General features: G+C 40.1%; 1 protein-coding gene across 1 annotated transcript in view; it reads left to right on the forward strand.

Annotated features, from left to right (window-relative positions):
- Window positions 1–1059: 1059 nt before the first annotated feature.
- Window positions 1060–24887, forward strand: part of VPS45 (vacuolar protein sorting 45 homolog) — a 77582-nt gene continuing 53754 nt past the window's right edge. Inside the window, exons 1-10 of the mRNA XM_062192169.1 lie at window positions 1060–1263; window positions 1864–1998; window positions 5837–5897; window positions 11199–11278; window positions 13339–13407; window positions 13529–13666; window positions 14789–14899; window positions 17477–17611; window positions 18012–18125; window positions 18515–18682. Of these exons, the coding sequence (XP_062048153.1) occupies window positions 1171–1263; window positions 1864–1998; window positions 5837–5897; window positions 11199–11278; window positions 13339–13407; window positions 13529–13666; window positions 14789–14899; window positions 17477–17611; window positions 18012–18125; window positions 18515–18682 (1104 nt within the window). The 5' untranslated portion in view covers window positions 1060–1170. The remainder of the gene's footprint in view (window positions 1264–1863; window positions 1999–5836; window positions 5898–11198; window positions 11279–13338; window positions 13408–13528; window positions 13667–14788; window positions 14900–17476; window positions 17612–18011; window positions 18126–18514; window positions 18683–24887) is intronic.

Consider the following 24887-nt stretch of genomic DNA (forward strand, 5'->3'; position numbering starts at 1 on the left):
TTGTTTGTATGCACTCAAAGATACACTTTTCACTTTAATGTATTTTTTTTTTCAAAAATAAGTGTTAGAAAAACTGAAAAGGACAAAAAAAATCACATTCTTTGCGATTTCAGAGGTGACAAAAATCTCGTATTTCAAATGGCTTCTGGTCTCCCTTAAAGGACCTGGGAGCTGCATATAATGTTGTGTATTTTTGCCAGATTAAGATAAAGGTGCTGTTTTGACTGTACATGACTTAAAATATAATAATTTATTGGATAAAGCTGAACCTACCGATTAAGCTGATCCCACAAACGATGTTCACTATTTTGGTGGAAATACTTGCAGGCTCTTAGAGTCACTGATCTCTAGAGTTGTTCTTTGTTATCTTCTTGATTTTACAATCCCCAAAATAAAAGTAAGAAATGACATCATGGAGAGAACCTGTGTGTTGTAAGCACAAATGCCGTCATTCTGAAACTGCTGACCTCAAGAATACTTTTGTTGCTAGATTTCTGTCAAGTTTCTTTAACAGAAATGTGTGTGTCTCCCTTAAAATCTCCAGGCTAGTTTGCTTTAATTGCACGGGATCCGTACAGCCGGCTCCTGCCTGCAGCGTCAGTGCCGCGGGTGCCCCCAGAGTCCAGCACCGAAGGGCGCTGGCGCCCCAACACAGGGGAGCTATCTCCGCCTTGAGGACGCCAAGAAGCCGAGGAAGATGAAGCAAACACAGTCCCGGAGGGCCAGGAGCATTTCGCCACCTTTCCTGCCCTTCATCCCTCACTGGCCTTCCCCACCCCACCCCCGACCAAAATAAAGGGGTGCAAAGAGTGTGACCGCGGCCACGCGCCGTGGTCCCTGCCTCAGGTCAGCACGGAGGCTCCCGGCCGCGGCCAGGCCGCCGAGACCAAGGGCCGGGACGAGGCTGCGCGCGGGCCTCGGACGCGCCCGGCGGCGGTGGGCGCGCGGAGGTCCCGGCGGCCGACTTCTCCACCCCGCGGCGAGGCCAGGTCTCCCGCTCGCGCCGGCTTCCGCAGCGGAACTACAACTCCCGGCACCGACGCTGCCCGGACTGCCGGAAGCCGGAGCGCGGCCGGGAGGAAGCGGCTGAGACCCAGCCAACAGGCCAGGGGTTAAGTTAGCAAGAAAAAGGGGGCGGGAAGGGCGCTAGGGCACCTGTCACTCGCCACCATGAACGTGGTTTTTGCGGTGAAGCAGTACATTTCCAAAATGATCGAGGACAGCGGGCCCGGGATGAAAGTGCTCCTCATGGATAAGGAGACGGTGAGTTTGCTTTTGCTCCGGATTCGTGAGGGAAGCCTCCCTTACAGTGGCTGGTCCATGCCCCTGTAGCATTTACTAGTCCATTAAAGGTCTGCAAACGCAGGTCAGCTTTGTGTGGGACTGAAAAGTTGTATAAAGCCTGCCCGGTGAGTTTTCAGTCTCCATGGCGCTCCCCACTCCCCGGAGACGACTTCTTGGGCGCAGAACAATGTCTCTGCTAAGAAATCATTACTAGGCGAGACAGCCCTTAGCAGACTGCGGGGTGGTCGCGTTCCTTCAGCTCAGTGTTGCGTTATTAAAGTGAAGCTGCCGGGGCTCAAGCTGACGTGACAGGTTATTTGTTGGCCACACACTGTGGAAAGAAACACCTCTTTCAGGTGATGGAGAATTTATTTTGAGAAATTTACGAATTGCTCATATTCACAGAGCGCATTTTTTTTTTTTACTTTGATGCATTACTTCCTGTTTTGCAGGTACAGTAAAGGTTATTTCGTGTTTTAGAGTTTCATTTAGCCAGCTGGTATTAATGAAAAGGCTTCGCGATGGCCGTTTGTTTTTAGTGTTCTGGTCTGGCGTAATCTTCATTCATTTTCTTCACAGACTGGTATAGTGAGTATGGTATACACTCAGTCCGAGATTCTTCAGAAGGAAGTGTACCTCTTTGAACGCATTGATTCTCAGAATCGAGAGATCATGAAGCACTTGAAGGCGATTTGTTTTCTTCGACCTACAAAGGTACTACATATACTGCACTGCCATCTGCCCAGGCACATGTAGAACACTCGGATCTGAAAGCAGTAAAAGGCCAAATAAATGTGTCTCATCATCATTTGTGGCATCATAATTATCTGGATTTGTCAGTTTTAACCTTTATTCTTTTCTTTTCCGTGTCTCATTTTACCCCTGTCAGCCAGTTCTTTCTTCAGGATGTCTTTTGGGTTCACAGGTGCTCCCAACACCACTACCTACTCTGATAACCACATCACTTTATGCCTGTCACTGAACATTATTCTCACCTAATCTTACGTACAGCCATCACAGTATTGGAACTTCACCATTTATTTATTCACATCTGTGCCAGGAATCCGTAGTGGCTCCTTTTTAACTTCAATGATTAAAGCTCTATTTAGAGGCCAGCGCCATGGCTCACTTGGTTAATCCTCCGCTTGCACGCCAGCAGCCCATATGGGCGCTGGGTTCTAGTCCCGGTTGCTCCTCTTCCACTCTAGCTCTCTGCTGTGGCCTGGGAAGGCAGTGGAGGATGGCCCAAGTCCTTGGGACCTGCACCCACATAGGAGACCAGGAGGAAGCACCTGGCTCCTGGCTTTGGATCGGTGTAGTTCCGGCCGTAATGGCCATTTGTGGAGTAAACCAACGGAAGGAGAGGAAGGAAGATCTTTCTATCTGTCAAAAAAAAAAAAAAAAAAACTCTATGTAGTAGCCCAGCAGTCAGAATCCTCTTTTAGATGGCTTGATCTGCCCCCATGTATCCAGCCTTCCTATGTCCCAGCACTGTTGCCAGCTCGGCAACTTTATAATCCCCATATTCATGTTCATTCCTGTCCCCTATTGCTTGTTTTCTCCCCCTAATTAAAGGTTTTCTACATATTCACAATTTTTGTCCATCACCTTTTATATCCAGCTTGAGTGTCACCTACTTTTAAAATCCTCTCTTATGTCAATCTTGGTTTGTATATGTTCTTGCTTAATGTTCTTTTTCTCCAGCTCCAAAGCACTTTTATTACCATGCTTGAACATTCTGTACTTTCCAAAATGCCAATCTGGTGATATTACCACACTTGAAATCTTTGAATGACTTCTCATTGCCTGTATGATAAAGACAACATGCCTTCTGCCCTGCAAGGCCCAGTGTTGTGCAGGCTGTCAGTTCTCCAGCCCTGTTTCAAACCACGTCCTGCTCTATACTCTGTACTTCAGCTGCACCAATACTTCAGTCCACCGTTTTCCTTTTGTATTCCTCTGGGATGTCTTTGGTTCCTGAACCACATTCCCTGGCCTCCGCTCTTAGAAGCACTTACAATACCTTCTTTTCCCTAATGCTTGAAGATTTATGTGGTTCGTCTTTTCCCTAATGCTTGTCATGGTAGAAGATTGATATGGTCTGTGTGATTAGTACCTGTCCCCTCTACCAGTAGTAAGCTCCAGGAGAGAGAGAGATGGTATCTGTTTATTGCTCACTTTCATGCCCCAGTGCCTGCCACACAGTGGGCACGGAATACATAGCTGCTGAGTGAATACAAGCTGTGCTACAGCAGTTTCCACTGCTTCGCGTTTGTAGCTCTCAGTCATGACGTTTTCATTCAAGTGGGATATCAGAGATCATTTACTTCATTATTTGCTAACATTGTTTGTTAGAGAATCTCATGGTGGCTATAAATACTCTCTCAAACTCCTCTAGGAATCTTTTATATCACTTTGTCATTTTTACCTAGCATATTAATTAAATAATTTTAGATTTAAAATAGTCATTATTAAAAACATATTTCCTTTAAGGTTATATTAGAAAGTAAATTGATAATGAATGTTTTATCTAAATAACAACTTTTATTTTTAAAAAATATTTATTTATTTGAAAAGCAGAAAGACAGGGAGAGAGAGAAAGCAATCTTCCATCCACTGGTTCAGTCCCCAAATGACCATAACAGCCACGGTATGTCAGGCAGAAGCCAGGAACTAGGACTTCCATCCTGGTCTCCCCCATGAGTAGCAGGGAACCAAGTACCTGGGCCACCATCTACCACCTTCCCAGGTGCATCAGCAGGGAGCTGGATCAGAAGTGGAGCAGCCAGGACTCAAGCCAGTGTTCTGACATGGGATGCTGGTGTTGCAAGCTGTGGCTTAACCTACTGTACCACAAGGCCAGCCCCTAAATGACCATTTAAAAACTTTTTTCCATTTAAAAAGAAATATACATTGCTTACATTATTTTTATTTCTGTAAAGACACATGATTTTTTAAAAACAAATTCAATATATTTAATATATTTAATTTGGGACCCAGTTTACATCGAAATTTAACCATGTGTCATGTGTTATAGTATCAAAAATAGATAAAACCTAGTCCTGGTTACTCCTGTTCCAATCCATCTTTCTGTTAATGTACTTGAGAAGGTAACAGAAGATGATCCAAATTCTCGGGCCCCCATTAGAGCATTTCTGGCATGGAAAGCCAAGACACTGTGGCCAAAAATGACCTGCATGAAAGATCTCTGTGAGATCCCAGCGGAAAGAAGGGGCCATCAGAGAAGGAGGTACCTTTCTCTGAAGGGAGGAGAGAACTTCCACTTTGATTATGGCCTTGCCTAAATAAGGTCGGAGTTTGTGAACTCAAGAGGCTTCCATAGCCTTGGCAGCTCATGAAAAGAGCCTCGGGTGATCACTGACATCATAAATAAGAGCATCAATTGTTAAATCAACAACAGGAGTCACTGTGCACTTGCTCCCCATGTAGGACCTCAATTCTTAATGTGTTGTACTATGAGAATTAACGGTAAAACTAGTCTTCAAACAATACTTTATACTTTGTGTGTCTGTGCGGGTGCAATCTGTTGAAATCTTTAGAGTTAATTTTCTGTATATAAAGATAATTTAAAATGAATCTTAATGAAGAATGGCATGTGAGAGGGAGTAGGTGGAGAGATGGTTTGGTGGTGGGAGGCCGGGTATGGAGGGAAGAAATGCTATAATCCAAAAGTTGAATTTATGGAATTTATATTTATTAAATAAAAGCTTTCTATAAGAAAAAATTTGGGGGCCCCTACCACCCATTAGAAGACCAGGATGAAGTTCCTGACTCCTGACTGTGGCTTGGCCTGACCCTGGCTGTTGTGGCCATTTGGAGAGTAAGGCAGCAGATGGAAGATCAATCTATCAACACCCCCCCACCCCCATCTCTCCCTCTTTCTGGTACTCTTTCAAATACATACATACATACATACATAAATTAATTGTTTTTAAAAATAGATGAAATCTACATTATAGTCATATATAACTGGAATTCTTATGTTTGATCTTGTAGAAATCAACTGAGTTTTTTGCTATAAATTTTTGTACTTTATTTTGTAATTGTAGAAAAGGTCTTTGCCTGCCATTTGTGAGTATCCCACAAATACTCCAGTGTTATCTTAGGTCGTAGTAAATGAAAAGCCAAACTGAATGTTGATTTTTATAGGACTAGACAGATTTTGTTGTTCTCTATAAGAATTTTTATCAGATGAATACAATTCAGAAACAGGTAGCTTTAAGTAAATTTTCAGAATTATTATCAATTTCATGTTAAATACTAACATCTGTGTCCTTTATATTTTTATATTAATTTGGCCAATATATTGCAGCTAGATAATACTTAATATTGTATAGTATTAAATTGTATATGATTCCTGATTATTGTATTTATTGTATCTCTTTTTTTGTTCCTAGTCCTCATCTCCCAAAATATACACACTTGATCTAAACTCAACATACAGTATACTCTTAGTAAATAAATGAATAATAATTAATACTTTTTATATGAACAACTCTTAGTCACATTTTGTTTGTCCTCTCCTTTCTAGGAGAATGTGAATTATCTAATTCAGGAGCTCCGAAGACCCAAATACAGTATATATTTTATTTGTAAGTATATTAATTCACTTTTCCAATCATATAACTGTATTCCAGCTGGTCTGTTCCATTCAGTAGCTCACATTATTGAGAAGTTGATGGAATTCTTCACTATAAATATCTGGTTTACTTAATTAAAAGTTTGTTGTTGTTGTTGTTTTCATTTTATTTGAAAGGCAGAGAGATAGAGAGCCTCTTCATCTACTGTTCACTCTGCAAGTTCCCACAATAACCAGGGCTGGGTCAGATCTCCCTCTTGGGTGGCACCTGCTGCCTCCCAGGTGTGTGTTAATAGCAAGCTGGGTGGGAAGCAGAGGAGCTGGACTCCACCCAGGCAGTCTAGTATGAGATCCCATTTCCCACACAGTGACTTCACTGCTGTGCTAAAAGCCCACCCCAGGTCTGGTTTATTTCATCTACTTTCAAAAGATTAAAAGTCTTGTGACCAGCATTTTGTTTCAGAGAGCTAAATATGGTTTCAATTCATCATTGACTATTTAGGAAATTTGAAGTTTTACTTGGCCTTTCAAGATGTCTTTTGGCTCCAGAGTTGTTGAAGTAGGCAAATTCTGCATCCTACTTCCACCTTAAAAAAAAAAATGCATGCTTATTCCCATTTTATGCTTGTGAATAAAGGCACAGAGGCTGACTTATTTATTTAGGGGAGATTTTCTTGAGTTGAGTTGAGTTGAGACTTACATAGCAGATGAGAACATTCCACTTCTCTTGTTACTTTATGTAATGTATGAAAGTGTTAATCATCAGGGAAGTAACTCTTGTGTGCACAGCTTTTGGGGTGCAGAAGAAATGGTAGGGGGAGTTTGGAAATAAACTAAATTTCTGGTTTCCATACAATTTATGTGGGTTCTCTTTGTTTGGTTGTTTGTTTGTTTGTTTGTTTTGTTTTGTTTTTGTTTTTTTATCTAACACATTCTGTATGGAAGTTACATCTGTTCTCCTCTAGATGTCATTATTGATCTTTATAGGATTCGTATAATCTATTTGGTAGCATCTCTAGAATCAAGGATGAAATTTAATGAAAGCAGGGCATTTGAGAAGTTTTGAAGCTTACTTAAAATCTTTAGCGTTTTAGGGTCTTGGCTGCATTCTAATATATACATACTTTCTCCTATGCTACTAAATGATGCAAAAATATATTTTTTAAAGATTTTTATTTATTTGGAAATATATAAAATATATAAAATAAAATATATATAAATATATAAAATATGTATATTTTAAAGATTTTTATTTATTTATTTGGAAGACAGAAATATAAGAAGAGAGTAAGAGAGGGAGAGGGAGAGGGGGAGAGAGAGAAACCGACTTTCCATATGCTGGTTCATTCCCCAAATGGCTACAATGGCTGAAGCCCGGAGTTTCTTCTGGGTTTGTCACGTGGGTACAGGGGCCTGAGTACTTGGGGGCCCCTTCAACTGCTTTCCCAGGCATGTTAGCAGGGAGCTGGATCAGAAGTGGAGCAGCTGAGACTTGAACTGGCACCCATATGGGATGCCAGCCCTGCAGGCGGAGGCTTGACCTTCTATTCCATAATGCCGGCCACAGTGATACAAAAATTTAACATTTGTAATGAAAATTTTCTTTTATGAATAGCTCTTGCATATTTTATTTCATTCAGCTCCTGCAACACCCAAAGAGGTAAAAATGGTCAATTTTGGGGGCCAGTGCTGTGGCAGAGTGGGTTAAAGCCCCAGCCTACAGTGCTGGCATCCCACATGGGCACTGGTTCAAGTCCTAGCTGCTTCACTTCCAATCCAGCTCCCTGCTAATGTGCCTGGGAGAGCAACAGAGGATGGTCCAAGTCCTTGTGTGTGGGAGACCCAGAAGAAGCTCCTGGCTCCTGGCTTCAGATCGGTTCAGCTCTGGCAATTGCCACCATTAGGGGAGTCAACCAGCAGATGGAAAACCTCTCTCTCTCTGTCTCTACCTCTCTCTGTAACTCTGTCTTTCAAATAAATAAAAGTAAATCTTTAAAAAAAAAAAAAAAGATCAATTTTGTTAGTCTCTGCCATCTTAGTTTTTATTTGGTTGATTGGGTTTTTTGGCAAATGGTTATGCATTTTCTTTTTTAATTAAACTTTTTGTTTTGAAATAATTGTAGACTCAGACGCAACTGTATAACACAGAGGTCCTGTACACTCATTACCCAGTTTCCCCCAATGTACTATCTTATACAATGATAGTTTATTAGTATAACCAGGATATTAACATCAATACAGTCAAGATACAGAACATTTCTGTCTGCACAAAAATCCCTTACATTGCCCTTTTATTAGCCTCCACTTCTCTTCTCCCAATCCCTTCATTAACCCTGGCAACCACCTATCCACTCTTCATTCTATAATTTTGTCATTTTAAGAATGCTCTAGGCATGGACTCATATTGTATGTATCCTTTTGGGATTGGCTTTTACACTCAGCATAACTCTGGAGATTCATTCAGCTTATTGTTTGTATTAAAAGTTCATTGCTGCCGGCGCCACGGCTCAATAGGCTAATCCTCCACCTGCGGCGCCAGCACACTGGGTTCTAGGCCCGGTCGGAACGCCGGATTCTGTCCCGGTTACCCCTCTTCCAGGCCAGCTTTCTGCTGTGGCCTGGGAGTGCAGTGGAGGATGGCCCAAGTGCTTGGGCCCTGCACCCCATGGGAGACCAGGAGAAGCACCTGGCTCCTGCCTTCAGAACAGCACGGTGCACCGGCCGCAGCACACCGGCCACAGCGGCCATTGGAGGGTGAACCAACGGAAAAGGAAGACCTTTCTCTCTGTCTCTCTCTCTCCCTGTCCACTTTGCCTGTCAAAAAAAAAAAAAAAAAAAAAAACCAACAACAACAACAAAAAAAAGTTCATTGCTTTTTATTGGTGAGTAGTATTCCATTTTATGGATATACTACAGTTTGTTTAATAATTCACCATTGAAGGATATCTGAGTTGTTTCCAGTTCTGACCACAAATAAAACTGCTGTAGACATCTGTGTACCGACTTTTGTGTGAACATAAGTCTTCATTTTTCTGGGATAAGTAATGCCCAACAGTACAATTGCTGAGTCATACGGCAGTTGCATATGTTATTGTTTAGTGTTTTAAGAAATTGTACAATGTTTTCCAGAGTGACTAAGCCATTTTACATTTCCATTTACAATGTATGAGTGATCCAATTTCTTTGCCTCCTCCTAAGCATTTGATGCTGTCCATTCTGATAGGTGTGTAGCATGCCAGTTTTTTTTAGTATGGTCACAAACTAGGTCCTTGGGAAAGTGTAAAAACTTTTGTATTCATAAAATAGAAACATTCTTTTGTTGAGTCTCTTGGCTAAAAATTGAATGAGTCATGAAGTGAAAGACCCCTTTTCCTCTAAAGAGCTCTTTCATGCAGCAGTTGAGATTGATAAAGAATAATGCATTTAGTATTTACTCTGTAGTTCCAAAGACTGATTTGGGCTTAAAATCTATGAAACAGAAAATATATTAAATTAGTACTAAAGCCTATGAAAAAAAGACTATTGAAATTTCTTGGTTGGACCCATTTTAGAATTTTGATTGAAGTAAACTAAAATGAATTTGTATATAGTAATCCTATTCATTTCAAGCTTGCAGCATAATTTATATTAGCACTAAACTGACCTTCTGTTCATCTCATTTTTTTCTTTTTTTGTTATTTTTATTTTAATTTTTAATAAGTTTTTAACAGATTCAATGTGATTTGTAGATACAGTTTTAAGAACATAATGATATTCCCTTCCTCCCTCCCTCCCTTCTGCTGTTCATCTCATTTTTTTTTTTAAAGATTTATTTATTTATTTGAAAGGCAGTGTTAGAGAAAGAGAGAGAGAGAGAGAGAGGTCTTTCATCCACTGGTTCACTCTCCAAATGGCCACAATGGCTGGAGCTGGGCTGATCAGAACCCAGGAGCTTGGAGCTTCTTCTGGGTCTCCCATGTGGGTGCAGGGGCCCAAGGATTTGGGCCATCATCTGCTGTTTCCTAGGCACATTAGCAGGGAGCTGAATCAGAAGTAAAGCGGCTGGGACCTGAACCGGTGCCCGTTCAGGATGCCAGAACTGCAGAAGGAGCTTTAACCTTCTGCACCAGAACACCAGCCCCTGTTCATCTCATTTTCTATCATTGTATTTTTATTTTTGTGTCTACTAAATCTCTTATATAACAGGTTCCTCCTTTTATTATAGAAATTTACAATACATACAAAAGCAGAATAGTATAATTAACCCCAATATATCAGTCACCAGTTTCAGCAGTTACTAAGCCCCAATCTTGTTTTAGCTGTGTTGCTGCCACTCCCCCACAAATTATTTTGAAGCAGATCTAAGATCTGTAATTTCATTCATAAATATTTCAGTCTGCATCTCTGAAAGATAAGGACTTAGTTTTTAAAACCACTATGTCATTATTTTATCTAAATAAAAATGAAAAATAATTGCTTACTATTTTCAAGTACTCATTTAGTGTTCAAATGTCAAATTCTCTCATTTTTTTTCATAGTTTGTATGAATCAAGATCAATGAAAGGTCCCACACATTCTTATTGGTGAATATGTTAAGTTTCTATAATCTCTTATAGATCCCACCCCAATCTCTCCTGGGCAATTTATTTATTGAAGAAATGGTTAAGTTTTCCACAACCTGGAACTGGTGATTTCATTCCCAAGGGAGTAGTTTAATATGTTCCTTGCAGTTTAAAATGTTTATGTACTCTAGTTCCTGTGAATTCAATTTGTAGGTGGATGCAGAGCCTTAATTACATTATAGTTTGCTTTATTATTGGCAAGAATACATTATTAGGGGTGTTGTGTGCTTTCTTCTTGTGATATTAGCAGCTATTAATGCTCAAAGCCAAGGTCTATCCATTGATTCATTACAGTTGGAAAAATGATGATTTTCTAATTCTGTCATTAACATTCCTTCTTTGTTTTCTAGCTGAAATATTTCTACAAAGAAAAATTTCTTCTTATCTACTAGTTACTTAGTAGTACAGTTTATACATAAAAGACAGGATAAAAGCTTTCTTCTTTCCCTTTATTTGCTGTTGTCAATATAATCACTTGATTCCTTTGCATTCTCCAATGCCTCCAATACTGGTCAATATTTTTTTAGTATTATGAACTTATGGATTTAAATATATTCATGCTACTCATTCCAATTTAAAGGTATTTGACTTTGACATGTACCACAATATGTACTAAACATCACTTATTCCGTAGGCTTTAGTGATCAGGCTCATTTCTGCCTAATTGCAACAGAGATGATCTCCTTTGAGATCACGACTCATGTCTGTTTCAGATTTCAGTAATGTGATCAGCAAGAGTGATGTGAAGTCATTGGCTGAAGCTGATGAACAGGAGGTTGTGGCTGAGGTTCAGGTAAATATATTGGCCCTTTTAAAATATTTGAGTCTTAAACATCAAGATGGGATTGGCATTGTGGCTAGCGGCACGGGCATCACATATAGGGACTGGTTTGAGTTCCAGCTGCTCTACTTCCAATCCAGCTCCCACTAATGCACCTGGGGAAGCAGCAGAAGCTGGCCCAAGTGCTTGGGCCCCTGCACCCACATGGGAGATCCACAGGAAGCTCCTGGTTCTAGGCTTTGGCTTGGCCCAGCCCTGGCCATGACAGCCATCTGGAGAGTGAACCAGCAGATGGAAGATCTCTCTCTCTGTCGACTTCTCTCTCTGTAATTCTGCCTTTCAAATAAATAAATAAATCTTAAAAAAAAAAAAAAAAAAAAGGTGCTGGTCTCAAAAGAAGGAAGGCTATTGTTCAGACAAAATAAATTGCATTGTACAATATATATTTAGTAAGTTTGGAAGAGATCAAAGTGGATAAGAATAGAATTAAAGGAATGGGTAAGAATAAGGAGAGTGGGCTGATACAATGACCTATTTGGAATCAAATCCCTCATGAAATACATTGTACAGTAAAATTATTCTTTATCTAAGCATAATATTGTGTATCAGTAGGTCGGGTTTCACAGGTTTGAAGACAGAGTCAGATATTGCTCTAGCTCTAGCTTAGTTTTATAAGCTGTGGTCATCAACAGAAATATAAGTGTGTCTGCTTGGGAGAGAATGGGGTTTCTTTCTTTCTTTTTTTTTCTTTTTTTTTTTTTTTTTTGACAGGCAGAGTGGACAGTGAGAGAGAGAGACAGAGAGAAAGGTCTTCCTTTGCCGTTGGTTCACCCTCCAATGGCCACCGCGCTGCGACCGGCACACTGTGCTGATCCGAAGGCAGGAGCCAGGTGCTTCTCCTGGTCTCCCATGGGGTGCAGGGCCCAAGCACTTGGGCCATCCTCCACTGCACTCCCTGGCCACAGTAGAGCTGGCCTGGAAGAGGGGCAACCGGGACAACCGGGACAGAATCCAGCACCCCAACACAACCGGGACAGAATCCGGCACCCTGACCGGGACTAGAACCTCATATGCCGCGCCACAGGCGGAGGATTAGCTTACTGAGCTGCAGCACCGGCAGGAGAATGGGGTTTCTTAAAGTTCTGTTTGTAGCTATCCTGTTTTGAAGGTAATAGGCAGACTTTTGTTGTTAGGTGAAAATTTGGAAACTATAAACATTTATTCTGCATGCTATATAATCACATTAGAACATAATATGGTAACTTTGCCTTCTTAAACACTTTAGTGTTCTTGGATATATTTATCACAAACATTTGAATAACTTCTGTCACCTGGGTGAAGAACAGTGTCTTCTAAGGTGGCAAATAAACTAGTTTACAATTTTTCAGGATGATGTACCAGGTGATAAATGAGAAAAAGAATGACCTAGTTTAAATCACATTCTCCCTCATGAAATACATTCTACAGCAAAGTTAATTTTTACATAAAACTGTATATCTTATTGCAGTGTTTAATTTTTACTAATTGATAAATGTACATAGAATTCTCTGGAAATACCATGTGTCCACTTCCACAAGTTTTTTTTTTTTTTCAAAGACTTATTTGTTTATTTGAAAGGTACAGTTATAGAGAAGGAAAGGAAGAGACAGAGAAAGAGAGAAAAATCTTCCATCTGCTGGTTCTTTTCCCAAATGGCCACAATGGCCAGTGCTAGGCCAGACTGAAGCCAGGAACCTAGAATTCCATATGGTCTTCCACTTAGGTGGCAGGGGCCCAAGCACTTGGGCCATCATCTGCTGCTTTCTCAGGTGCATTAGCAGGGAGCTGGATTGGAAAAGGAGCAACCAGGATTCTAACCGGCACTCAAGATGCCAGTGTGACAGGCGTGGCTTAACCTGCTACACCACAGCACTGACCCTTGTTAATTATTAATTGAACAATTTTTGTATGTTTTTTATATTTGTACTTCATCATATTTGATTATATTGTACAGTATTGTATCATCTATGAATATATTACTGCTTGATAAAAGTAGAGTTCATGCAATAACTTATCTTTTGCTTTATTTGCAGGAGTTTTATGGTGACTACATTGCTGTGAATCCGCATTTGTTTTCCCTCAATATTTTGGGTTGCTGCCAGGTATGGAAAGAAAGAATTAATAGATAAGTTAATTTATCAGTGGGGAGCGAATTCTGCAGGTAATTGGACTTAAAAGAGAAAACTCAAATATTTTCTCTAAATATTTATTTTCAACAAAAAGGGAAGAAATTGGGATCCAGTCCAGCTCTCCAGAACAACTCAAGGACTGACTGCTCTCCTTTTATCTCTGAAGAAGTGCCCCATGATTCGTTATCAGCTTTCATCAGAGGCTGCAAAGAGACTAGCAGAATGTGTTAAGGTATGGCCTTTCCTGTCCCTAGTTCTCTAAAATCAGTGCCATTCATTTCCCTGAAATACTTCAGAAACTAAAGGAATATTTTATCTGCAACCAAGGAGATAATAATGTGTTAGATTTATTGGAAAAGAGGTAGATATATAAAAATAAAAAAACTATACAGTAGAGCTAAGATTCTTTATTTATTTTCTATTTATTTATTTCAAAGGCAGAGTTACAGAGAGGCAACGGCAGAGAGAGAGAGAGAGAGAGAGGTCTTCCATCCACTGGGTCACTCCCCAAATAACTGCAATGGCCAGAGCCCAGCCAATCTGAAGCCAGGAGCTTCTTCCCAATCTTCTACATGGGTGCAGGGGCCCAAGAAGTTGAGCCATCTTCTGCTGCTTTCCCAGGCATATTAGCAGGGAGCTGGATTGGAAGTGGAACAGCCAGACTCAAAATGGCACCCATATGGGATGCCAGCACTGCAGGCGGTAGCACTATGCCACAGCGCCAGCCCCAAGATTCTTAGTTGTTTTTTTTTTTTTTTTAAGATTTATTTATTTATTTGAAAGGCAGAGTTACAGAAATGCAGAGGCAGAGAGAAAGAGAGAGAGAGAGAAGGGAGAGAGGTCTTCCGTCTGCTAGTTTACTTCCCAAATGGCCGCAACGGCTGAACCTGGGCCAATCCAAAGCCAGGAGCCTGGAGCTTCTTCCAGGTCTCCCATGCAGGTGCAGGGGCCCAAGGACTTGGGCCATCTTCTACTGCTTTCCCAGGCCATAGCAGAGAAGCAGAGAGCTGGATTGGAAGTGCAGCAGCCGGGATTCAAACCATTGCCCATATGGGATGCCAGCACTGCAAGTGACAGCTTTACCCACTACACCCCAAGATTTCTTAGTTTTAACCCAAGACCCTTACAGTGTTTTTTGTTACAGTTAAACTGCCTGTAAACTAAGGTTTAAAATCTTAACTTCTTAAATGGAATGGTACTAAACTTTGTGAAGCTTTTGAGTCCTTTTATGGAAGACCCATGTGGGTGCAAAGAACTGTTGTTAAGTGTGGTTTTTATTTTATTGATCTCTTATTTGTGTCATCTCCATGTGCAGCTAATTGGTTTACCAAACCATTTTTCTCTTTCACCACAGCAAGTGATAACTAAAGAATATGAGCTGTTTGAATTCCGGCGGACAGAGGTTCCTCCGTTGCTACTTATTTTAGATCGCTGTGATGATGCCATCACCCCATTGCTAAATCAGGTGCAGAATCCTTTGTCAGCTTAATAGAAGGTTGATTTTTAAGTGATATTCCTTAAAATAGAGATTTGGAGATAAATAGTGTGGTCTATTTATTTGCCTCCTATTTCTAGCTCTTAGTGTTTTGGTCTTGTATTTCCTTGATGCTTTGGTATCACTGTTCTTCCAGCCATAATAATTGTGAACTCTTTCTTGTGCTTCATCCTTCCTGTCTTCTGCTGCTACTACCCCCACTCTGAATCAAGACAGCCTCTCAATTCTGTCCATTGTAATGTCCGATGTTTCCTCTAGCTGTCCTTTTCCATTCTTACTGCCATTGCCTTGTGCAGACTCTACACTCTTTTAGGAACACTGAAAGAGTCATCTAGTTGATTCCCTACTTTTAATTTCTTCTTATTCTAATTTATCCACAGATACAATCTTGTTAATTTTCTTTTCCTAAAGCACAGCTCCAGTCCTGCTACTCCGGGCTTAAAAGTCTTCATTGGTTCTCATTTGCCTACCAAGTTAAAAACCTCCTGAACCTGGCATCCCAGGGCATCACTGCACATAAAACCTATGGCTTGTTGCTGTGTAGATATGCCACATGACTTCCTGTGCCTGCTACCTGAGCTCTGGAATGTTTGAAATACCTTCTCTTCTCCCCTTCACCTATCAGAATATTTCTCCCTTAAAACCACTCAAAGGCCACCTAATATCTCCTTGAAGACTGTATTCTTTCAGTTAGACACATTCTTTTCTCCCTAAAATCACTGTAGAACTTTGTGTTGCTCTTAGGTCTCTTGCTACACCTGCCATATTGGACTCATACCTTTTGTTAGTTTCACCCTCTCCTAGTTATCCATTCCTCAAGGCTTCATAGGTGTGTGTTTTGTAAGTGTAAGCACACTGCCTTGCACATTTTAGGTGCTCTATTAATAGTGGCTGAATTTATAGAAAAAAAAGCAGTCTATATTTCAGTTTCTTTCTAGCTTATACTATAATAATATTACTGCAAAGGAAAATCTGTGGCTGTGCAATGAAACTTCTCTCTAATAGAAGATAGCCCTGTATTCCTAAAATTCAAAGAAAAATATGTTCACTAAAGAAACATTTTTTTAAGATTTCTTTATTTATTTGAGAGGCAGAGTTACAGACAGAGAGAGGGAGAGACACCGAGAGAGAGGTCTTCCATCCATTGGTTCACTCCCCAGATGGCCTCAATGGCCAGAGCTGGGTTGATCCAAAGCCAGAAGCCAGGAGCTTCATCCGGGTCTCCCATGTGGGTGCAAGGGCCTGAGCCCTTGGGCCTTCTTTCACTGATTTCCCAGGCCATCAGTAGGGAGCTGGATTGGAAGTGGAGCAGCCGGGACTTGAAGCAGCACCCATATGGGGTGCCGGCACCACAGGCATAAGCTTAACATACTACACCACAGTGTCAACCCCCAAAGAAACTTTTTATTATATAAAAAAGCAGAAAGAAAAATAATTGCCTAAAAATTCCATCTCCCAAAGAAAAACAACTATTCATTCAACAGATTTCACTGAGGACCTGTTATATGCCACATATTGAACTAAGTACTGGAGATTAAAGGTTAAAAGATACAATCTCTGCTCTCAGAGAGCTCATGGTCCAATGAGGAGAGAGGTGAACAAGTAATTTTAATTATCCAATAAGAGCTATGGTGGAAGCATGCACAGGATGCTGTCCATAGAAGCACATAGCATCTTGCTGCATTTCTTTTAATTGCCCTAATGAAATTGCTTTTGTGGGTATTCGTTTGGCAAATCTAGGAAAGTACCCTCTTTTATAACACTTTTAATTTTTTCTAAATAAGCCTAGTTTTCTTAAGATAAAATATATGTATATAAATACTTTCAGCACTTAGGTTCTAGATTTAGTAGGTAATTTGTTGGAAAATACTATAGTTTTATATAAGGGACCTATGACTAAGAGCAATTCATTCTCCATAAATGGTAAAAAGGTAAAATTTGGGTATTTCTCCTTTCCATTTTGTAACATGGGAAATCAATCTTTCCTCACAATTCATATTAGGTTAAGAGCGTAAAACAAAATGAATTCAGAGGCAAGGTTCTGAATATGCCAGTATTTTGATCAACTCACAAGGTTTTTCTGATAATATTAGTGTTCCCAGGATAAATATAGCACCACTCAGATCTGCAAGAACACACTTCTCATGCTGCAGAAAACCACAGACGCGTACAGGAAACGGTACAGCTTGTAACTGCAGTACCAATATAGCCCTATCTGTGAAGCCAAAAATATACTCTTCATTCACAGGCAAAGAGTTGAACTAATGACGATCTAATTTGTTTTCTTCCTATCAAGAATATTAATCCTTCTGTCCTTCTTCCGAAAGTGTGAAATCTAAAAGTATCTTGACTTTTGAGTATTTAACCAATTAAAATGAGAATCTTAATGTTTATTATAGCACAAAGTATTAAAAATTTGAACTAGAGAATCTCCATGTAAAGCAGACTAGTTACTAAAAATGTTATCAATTTTTGTTTTCCTAAACGTGTACTATTTCCATGTTTTGTCAGTTACCTTTTTTTTTCTTACCGTACTTCTATATTTAGTGGACATATCAGGCCATGGTCCATGAGCTGCTAGGAATAAACAACAATCGGATTGACCTTTCCAGAGTGCCAGGAATCAGTAAAGACTTAAGAGAGGTCGTGCTGTCTGCTGAAAATGATGAATTCTACGCTAATGTAGGTGGTTTTTAAATTTTTTGAATTGTTTTTATGTAAGGAGACAAATATTGGCTTATTAGAATAGGGGCAGGAATGGGATTTCAAGTGAAAGGATGGTGGAGACTTCCTATAAATAGGCTGTGTCTCAAGGGAAGGCAGAAGACTTGGATTCTGACCTTTAACAATATGTTTTTTGTAGAGATCACATAGTTACTTACTTCTGTCCCTTCTACTAGCTCTTTGTGAGGATAGTAATGATATTCATCACCAGTGTCCTGGCTAATGTCCAAATTTGGTAATTAGAATGGAATTTTCCTGCCCTTCAATTCTGTATTCGGGATTATTTTTCACTTCTTTTAAATTTTCTGAAAGTCACTGGCTAGTTGATGAACTATGCTTCCAACTTTGTTTTTCACAGAATATGTACCTAAACTTTGCTGAAATCGGTAGTAATATAAAGAGTCTCATGGAAGACTTTCAGAAGAAGAAACCAAAAGAACAGCAAAAACTAGAATCAATAGCAGACATGAAGGTAAATTGAACATGTACGTGGATTACTAACATTTGAGACTTTGGAACTTTTCATGTAAGCAACATTTCTGGAATCTTCTGGCTCCGATTTCTACCGTAATTTATGCTGTTTGGCTTGATACATGTTTTCTGTAATGTCTCTCTTTACTGAAAATGTCATAATAACCTGTGTGCTTCTTCCTTTCTTCGGTCATATCTGGACTAAAGACGCAGTCAGCTGACACACCAGCTCTTCTCTTCTTAAACATAACAAAATGCATTGTGATTGGGAATTGTAGGTACCTTAGTCCAGGCAAAAAACAATCCTGCTGCTTTTTTCCTCTTCTTTATACCTACATATCCTCTGTCAGAGAATAACAGAACTTCTTATTGATGTTTTTTCCATGGCAGGCCTTTGTTGAGAATTATCCACAGTTTAAGAAGATGTCTGGCACTGTGTCGAAGCATGTGACAGTAGTTGGAGAACTGTCTCGGTTGGTCAGTGAACGGAATCTGCTGGAAGTTTCAGAGGTTGAACAAGAACTAGCCTGTCAAAATGACCATTCTAGTGCTCTCCAGGTCAGTCCAATTTGATGAGCACCTACTATGTGTAAGACACTGTGTCAGGCAGACCAAGAGATACCAAGGCAAGTAATCCTTCACCAACATGGAGTTTAGTCTACTAAGGAGTTGACACAAGAATGCAAAGGAATATTACTTAAGATAAATATGTACTAAGAACCGCAGGAAAAGTGTAATATGCATTCCCCAAGGATTTAGTCAGTTTATTTAGTCTACTAGAAAGAGCTAGACTAAAATCAGAAAGTCTGAATTTTAGTATTTGGTTTACCACTTACTGTCTTTGTGACCTGAAGCTGTTGACATAATTTCTGAGCCAGTTTTCTCATTTGTGAAATAGGCATAACAACATGAGTACTTACCTCACAGGGTTATTGGGCATCCTTTAAAAGTTATATATTACAATGTATTATCTAAGTTTTTTTTGACAGGCAGAGTTAGACAGTGAAAGAGAAAGGTCTTCCTTCCGTTGGTTCACCCCCAAACGGCCACCACGGCCAGCGCGCTGCACCAGTCCAAAGTCAGGAACCAGGTGCTTCCTCCTGGTCTCCCATGTGGGTGCAAGGCCCAAGAACCAGGGCCATCCTCCACTGCCCTCCCAGGCCACAGCAGAGAGCTGGACTGGAAGAGGAGCAACCGGGACAGAACCCAACCGGGACTAGAACCCGGAGTACCGGCGCTGCAGGCGGAAGATTAGCCTAGTGAGCCGCCACGCCGGCAATATTATCTAAGTTTTAAAAAAATTATGCAAGATCTGTCTATCATTCCACAAACATGTGAATATCTATTACATGTACATACTGCTGTAGGATTTAGGAGTACAAAGATAAATACAGTTTTTTTCCCCACAAGGAACTCATATTATAGTAGAGGAGAAAGAAAGTTAAACCAGGGAGTATAATACCAAGCAATAAGTGCTATAATGAAGGTATTTACAAAGGGATATAGAATTACAGAAGAAAGACAGCTGTTTTCCCTAAGAATGAGGCTTCTTAGAATTTCTTAGATAAGGGGGCCAACATTGTGGCATATTGGATAAAACTGTGCTCATGGCACCAAGCATCCCCTATGGGCACCAATTCGTGTCCTGGATGCTTTACTTCTTATCCAACTCCCTACAAATGGCCTGGGGAAAGTAGCGGAAGATGGCCTAAGTGTTTGGCCACCTGCCACCCAACATGTGAGACCCATTATAAAGCTGCCGGCCCCTGGCATTGGCCTGGCTCAGGCCTGGCCATTGTGGCTATCTGTGGAGTGAACCAGCAGATGGAAGATGTCTCTCTCTCTCTCTCTCATTCTCTCTCATTCTTTCAAATAAATAAATAAATCTAAAAAAAAAAAAAAAAAAAACCTTAAATGACATTAGAACTCTGTACGGATAAATAAGTAGGAATATACCAAGTGTAGGGAAGGGGAAAACAGCAGCAGCAGACAGAATGCAGGCGTGGTAATGGGAGGGAAGGCACCTGCGCACTTGTGTGTGTGTGTGTGTGTATAAACAGAATAGTTAATAGTTCAGTGTAACTATTGGAAGTTGCAAGATGAGGAGTGGTCTTAGGTCAATTAGGAAGACAGGTTGGGATCAGGTTGTAGCCACTGAAAAGAAATTAGACTTTAATCATAAAATGATGGAAGCTACCAGAGGATTTCAAAGAAAAGTGTCATAATGATACCTGCCCTCAAGAAATTTAGAGTATCATTGAAGAGACAAAATTTGACCTAGCAATTAAGACACTGGGTTAAGATGCTTGTGTCCCATATCTGACTACCTGGGTTTGATACTCACCTCTAACTCCTGACTCCAGTTATCTGCTAATGCAGACCTGAGAGTATCAGTGATGACTCAAATAACTGGGTTTCTGCCACCCACTTAGGTGACCTGGATTGAGTCCCTGACTCCTGGCTGCAACCTGGCCTCGCCTAGGTTAGGCAGTTGCAGACATTTGAGGAGTAAACCAGTAGGTGGGATCTCTCACATGTGTTCCCTCTCTCTCTTTCTCAAACAAAAGAATTTTTAAAATATTTTAATTTAAGAAGCTGAAGCATGAGAAATTGTTAGGTAATATTTCAAGATATATTTAGCTAAGTCAAAATTGTGATACTATAAAAGGATTTGCAGCTATTAGGAAGAGTTTCTTAGCAAAGGTAGTGTTAAGATGAACCATAAAGAATGAAGAGAATTTGAAGGAGTATTTCAGTCAGGAATAACAACAGCAAAAGCAAAGATGCATAAGTGTGCAGGAAATAATAAGCAGTTTGACCTGTGGAGAGTGGGTGTGGAAGAGATAAAATTGAATTGGTAAACAGGAACCAGTTTATGAAGAAGCTTGTAAGAGGAATTTGTATTTGCTGAGGCAGGCAAAAAGACCTAACATAGACTCTTATGTAGAAAGTTGATATGATGAAAGCAGTATTTTGGGAAATTTAATCTAGTAAGGATGCTTTAAAATTGACAAAACCAAAGTCAGAAAGAGAACAAATAGATAATTCCAAGGTTCCTGAGAAATGACAAAGTGTGGTATCACTAACAAGTCATTTAGTAATAAGAGTCCTTTGGGAGACAGCCATTTCTAAGCCACTTATTTTTTTTTTTTAAGATCTATTTATTTTACTTGAAAGTCACAGTTACACAGAGAGAGAGGAGAGGCAGAGAGAGAGAGAGAGAGAGAGAGAGAAAGAAAGAAAGAGAGAGGTCTTCCATCCACTGGTTCACTCCCCAGATGGCTGCAACAGCCGGAGCTGCACCAATCCAAAGCCAGGAGCCAGGAGCTTCTTCTGGGTCTCCCATGCGGGTGCAGGGGCCCAAGGACCTGGGCCATCTTGTACTGTCTAAGCCACTTACAACAAGTACATTTGCTTATTAATAGAATCCCATTTTTAAAAATTTATTTATTTATTTGAAAGGCAGAGTTATAAAGAGAGAGGAAAAGAGAGAGAGAGAGAGCTTCCATCCACTGGGTCACTCCCCAATTGGCTACAATGGCTGGAGCTGGGCCAGTCAGAAGCCAGGAGCCAGGAGCCTCTTCCAGGTCTCTCACATGGGTGGCAGGGGCCCAAACACTTCGGGATCTTCTGCTGCTTTCCCAGGCACATTAACAGGGAGCTGTATCGGAAGTGGAGCAGCCGGGACACAAACCGGTGCACATATGGCGGCCTTACCCACTACACCACAATGCAAGCCTCAGATCCCATACTCTAAAACTTAGTTTCTTTCTTTTCCTTTTGCAGTTCTGCTTTATTTTATAAAGTAAGCCAGCCTGGCATAATGAAAACCACACAGGTTTTAGAGCCAGGCTGTCCTGGCTTGTATCCTATCTCTACTAATCAAAATTTCTTTAGGAAAATTAATTGTTTCACCTAAGCCTCATGGATAATGATTTCAAACTTTCAGGTTGCTAGGAGGACTTGGTGAGAGATAGACATGCTTCTTGTATGATAGGTGCTTTGTTAATGTTGATTCCCTGCCTCTAAGCATAATTTCATTTATAGGTTATATAACTAAAAGAAAGAAATCCACTTGTGAATCCTCTAGTCATACCACAATATTTCCCAGGATTTATACTTGCTTTTTTTTAAATTTTTAAAATGTTTATCAAAATTTCCAGAAAACTGCACCATTTTGAAAATCAAAAAGATGCTATTTGCTTTATATTTATGTAAAGTGCTCTGTCATCAGTATTACTTTTTGTCCCCATGTTCCCAAATCTTCACAAAGAACTCTCGGTTCTTTAGACTGATTTTATTGTTTTTAAAATTGTGTTCAGTTCTAATTCTTAGATAATATAAGTATTTGGTGAAAGAGAAATATAGAAAAAATTGAGTCAATTAATAGTTTCTTATGCATCCTTACTTATTCCATATATATACAAGGTTGTGTCTCTCACTCTCTTATTCTCTCTCTCTCTCTCTTAATTCAAATGGTAGCATTACTACTGCACTACATTTTATCTTTTTACTTAATCATGTATGTCACAGATTGTTCCAGATCAGAATCTGAAGACTCGTTCTTTTATTTGAAAAGCAGAATGACAGAGAGAGGGAAAGACAGAGAGACAGAGAGCTTCTTTCAGCTGGTTAACTCCCAAAATGCCCGTAACAGTCCAGGACTCCCACGTGGGTGGCAGGGACCCAGGGAGTGCATTATCAGGAAATTGGAATCAGAAGCAGAACTGAGAATGGATCCCATGCATTCTGATATATGGGCATCCCAAACAGAATCTTAACTACTGTGCCAAGCACCCACTCCTTTCTTATTCACTAGATGTATCTTTTGTAAGGATGTATTGTGGGCTGTCATTGTAGCACAACAGATTAAGCCACTGACTGTGATGGCAGCATTCCATATCAGAGTGCTGGTTCAAGTCCCAGCTACAATGCTTCCTATCCAGCTCCATGCTAATGCACCTGGAAAAGCAGCAGCAGATGGCCCAAGTGCCTGAACCCAGGCTCCTGGCTTTGGCCTGGCCCAACCGCAAACATTGCAGCCATTTAAGAGTGAACCAAAGGGGCCGGTGCCGTGGCTTAACAGGCTAATCCTCTGCCTTGTGGTGCTGGCACACCGGGTTCTAGTCCCGGTTGGGGCGCCGGATTCTATCCCGGTTGCCCCTCTTCCAGGCCAGCTCTCTGCTATGGCCCGGGAAGGCAGTGGAGGATGGCCCAAGTCCTTGGGCCCTGCACCCGCATGGGAGACCAGGAGAGGCACCTGGCTCCTGGCTTCAGATCAGCATGATGCGCCGGCCGAAGCAGCCATTGGAGGGTGAACCAACGGCAAAAAAGGAAGACCTTTCTCTCTGTCTCTCTCTCTATCCACTCTGCCTGTCAAAAAAAAAAAAAAAAGAGTGAACCAAAGGATGAAAGCTCCTCTTCTCTGTCTGTCTATCCCTCTCTCTGTCAGTCTGCCTTTCAAATACATAAAATAAATCATATATATATATATAAAATGAATTTAACTTTAACCAACTTAGTTTAAACAATACTGCTACTAATAGATTATAGTTGCTTTGTGGGAATTCTAGAAGTGTTCCTATATGAGAGGTCTTTAAAAAATTTGTGAAAAATATGTATTATGAAACAACTATGCATAGATTTCAAAAATGTTTACACAAAAATGAATTTACTTTTTAATTCTATTTCCATAGACTTTTTACCTCATATTTATCTCAATAAAATGAATTTTCTTCCTCTTATTACGTAAAAACAGAGTTTAGTCCTGTAACGAAATTTAAATGTTCTTGTGTTTGATTTTTTTCCTTTAAAACAATAGAACTAAGCTTAATCACTAGCAAATTTTAGTATTTTTATTTGTGTCTCCCTACCATATGGAAAGCAACTAGAAAAAGTTTTTATAATTCTTTGCCTGAAATTCTATTTTTTTCACTTTAAAAGTATATAATTTAAAAATGTGAACTCTATTTTGATCACTTTATGATTTTAAAAGATCTTTTGTTGAAGATTTTCTTGTCGAGGGTATTGAGGTTTTATGGGTAAGCAATAGATTTGGACTCCTGCATCATAAAGGATTTCTTTGGCAACATGATTACAGTAGTCCATAAAGGGAACTTTTGTTCGTGGTAAGTAGATGCCAGGGGCTTGACTCCTAGATGGGTTATGGCGTTCCTCGGCTTGACCTTAGATGATAATGCGTCATGAAGCAATGAATTGAGGTTTTTGAGTAGAGATGAGATTTGCTTTACTGAATAGTAAGTGATGGTAAGAAAAACTGCATACATTTGCTAAGACCTAATCTTTAAGTTGCTGCCGTTTCTAACCAGTTATCCTATAGGCTATCAAAAATTTGATTTAGAAAGAAATGTACTGCCATTGAAACACATGTCCTTTGAGGAGAGTCCCTTGCTCAGTATGCAGATTTTCGTACCATAAAGAGAAACAGCCACAGAAAAGCGGTCCCCTCACCCTCACTGCTGCCCATGGTGTCTTATCACAGCTTTTCATGTGAAGGGGGGAATCAGTCTATTTTATATCTCTTTCTTGACCTTGGATAAAAGATCTCAAATCATCCTGTTAATACACAAAGCAAAAATTCAGTAAATATTTTCTGGAAAAATGAGAAAGAAGAATTCTATTTGAAAGAATATAGAGTAGTGACTAAAAGCCTGGATTTCTGATAGCTTGGGTTTAAAAATGATTCTTAAGCAGTCTAAGTTTTATCTTTTTGTCTTCAAAATTGGGAAAAATGACGGTCCTT

This window comes from Lepus europaeus, chromosome 5 (genome assembly GCF_033115175.1).
Source record: "Lepus europaeus isolate LE1 chromosome 5, mLepTim1.pri, whole genome shotgun sequence".
In the NCBI taxonomy this organism is placed as follows: Eukaryota; Metazoa; Chordata; class Mammalia; order Lagomorpha; family Leporidae; genus Lepus; species Lepus europaeus.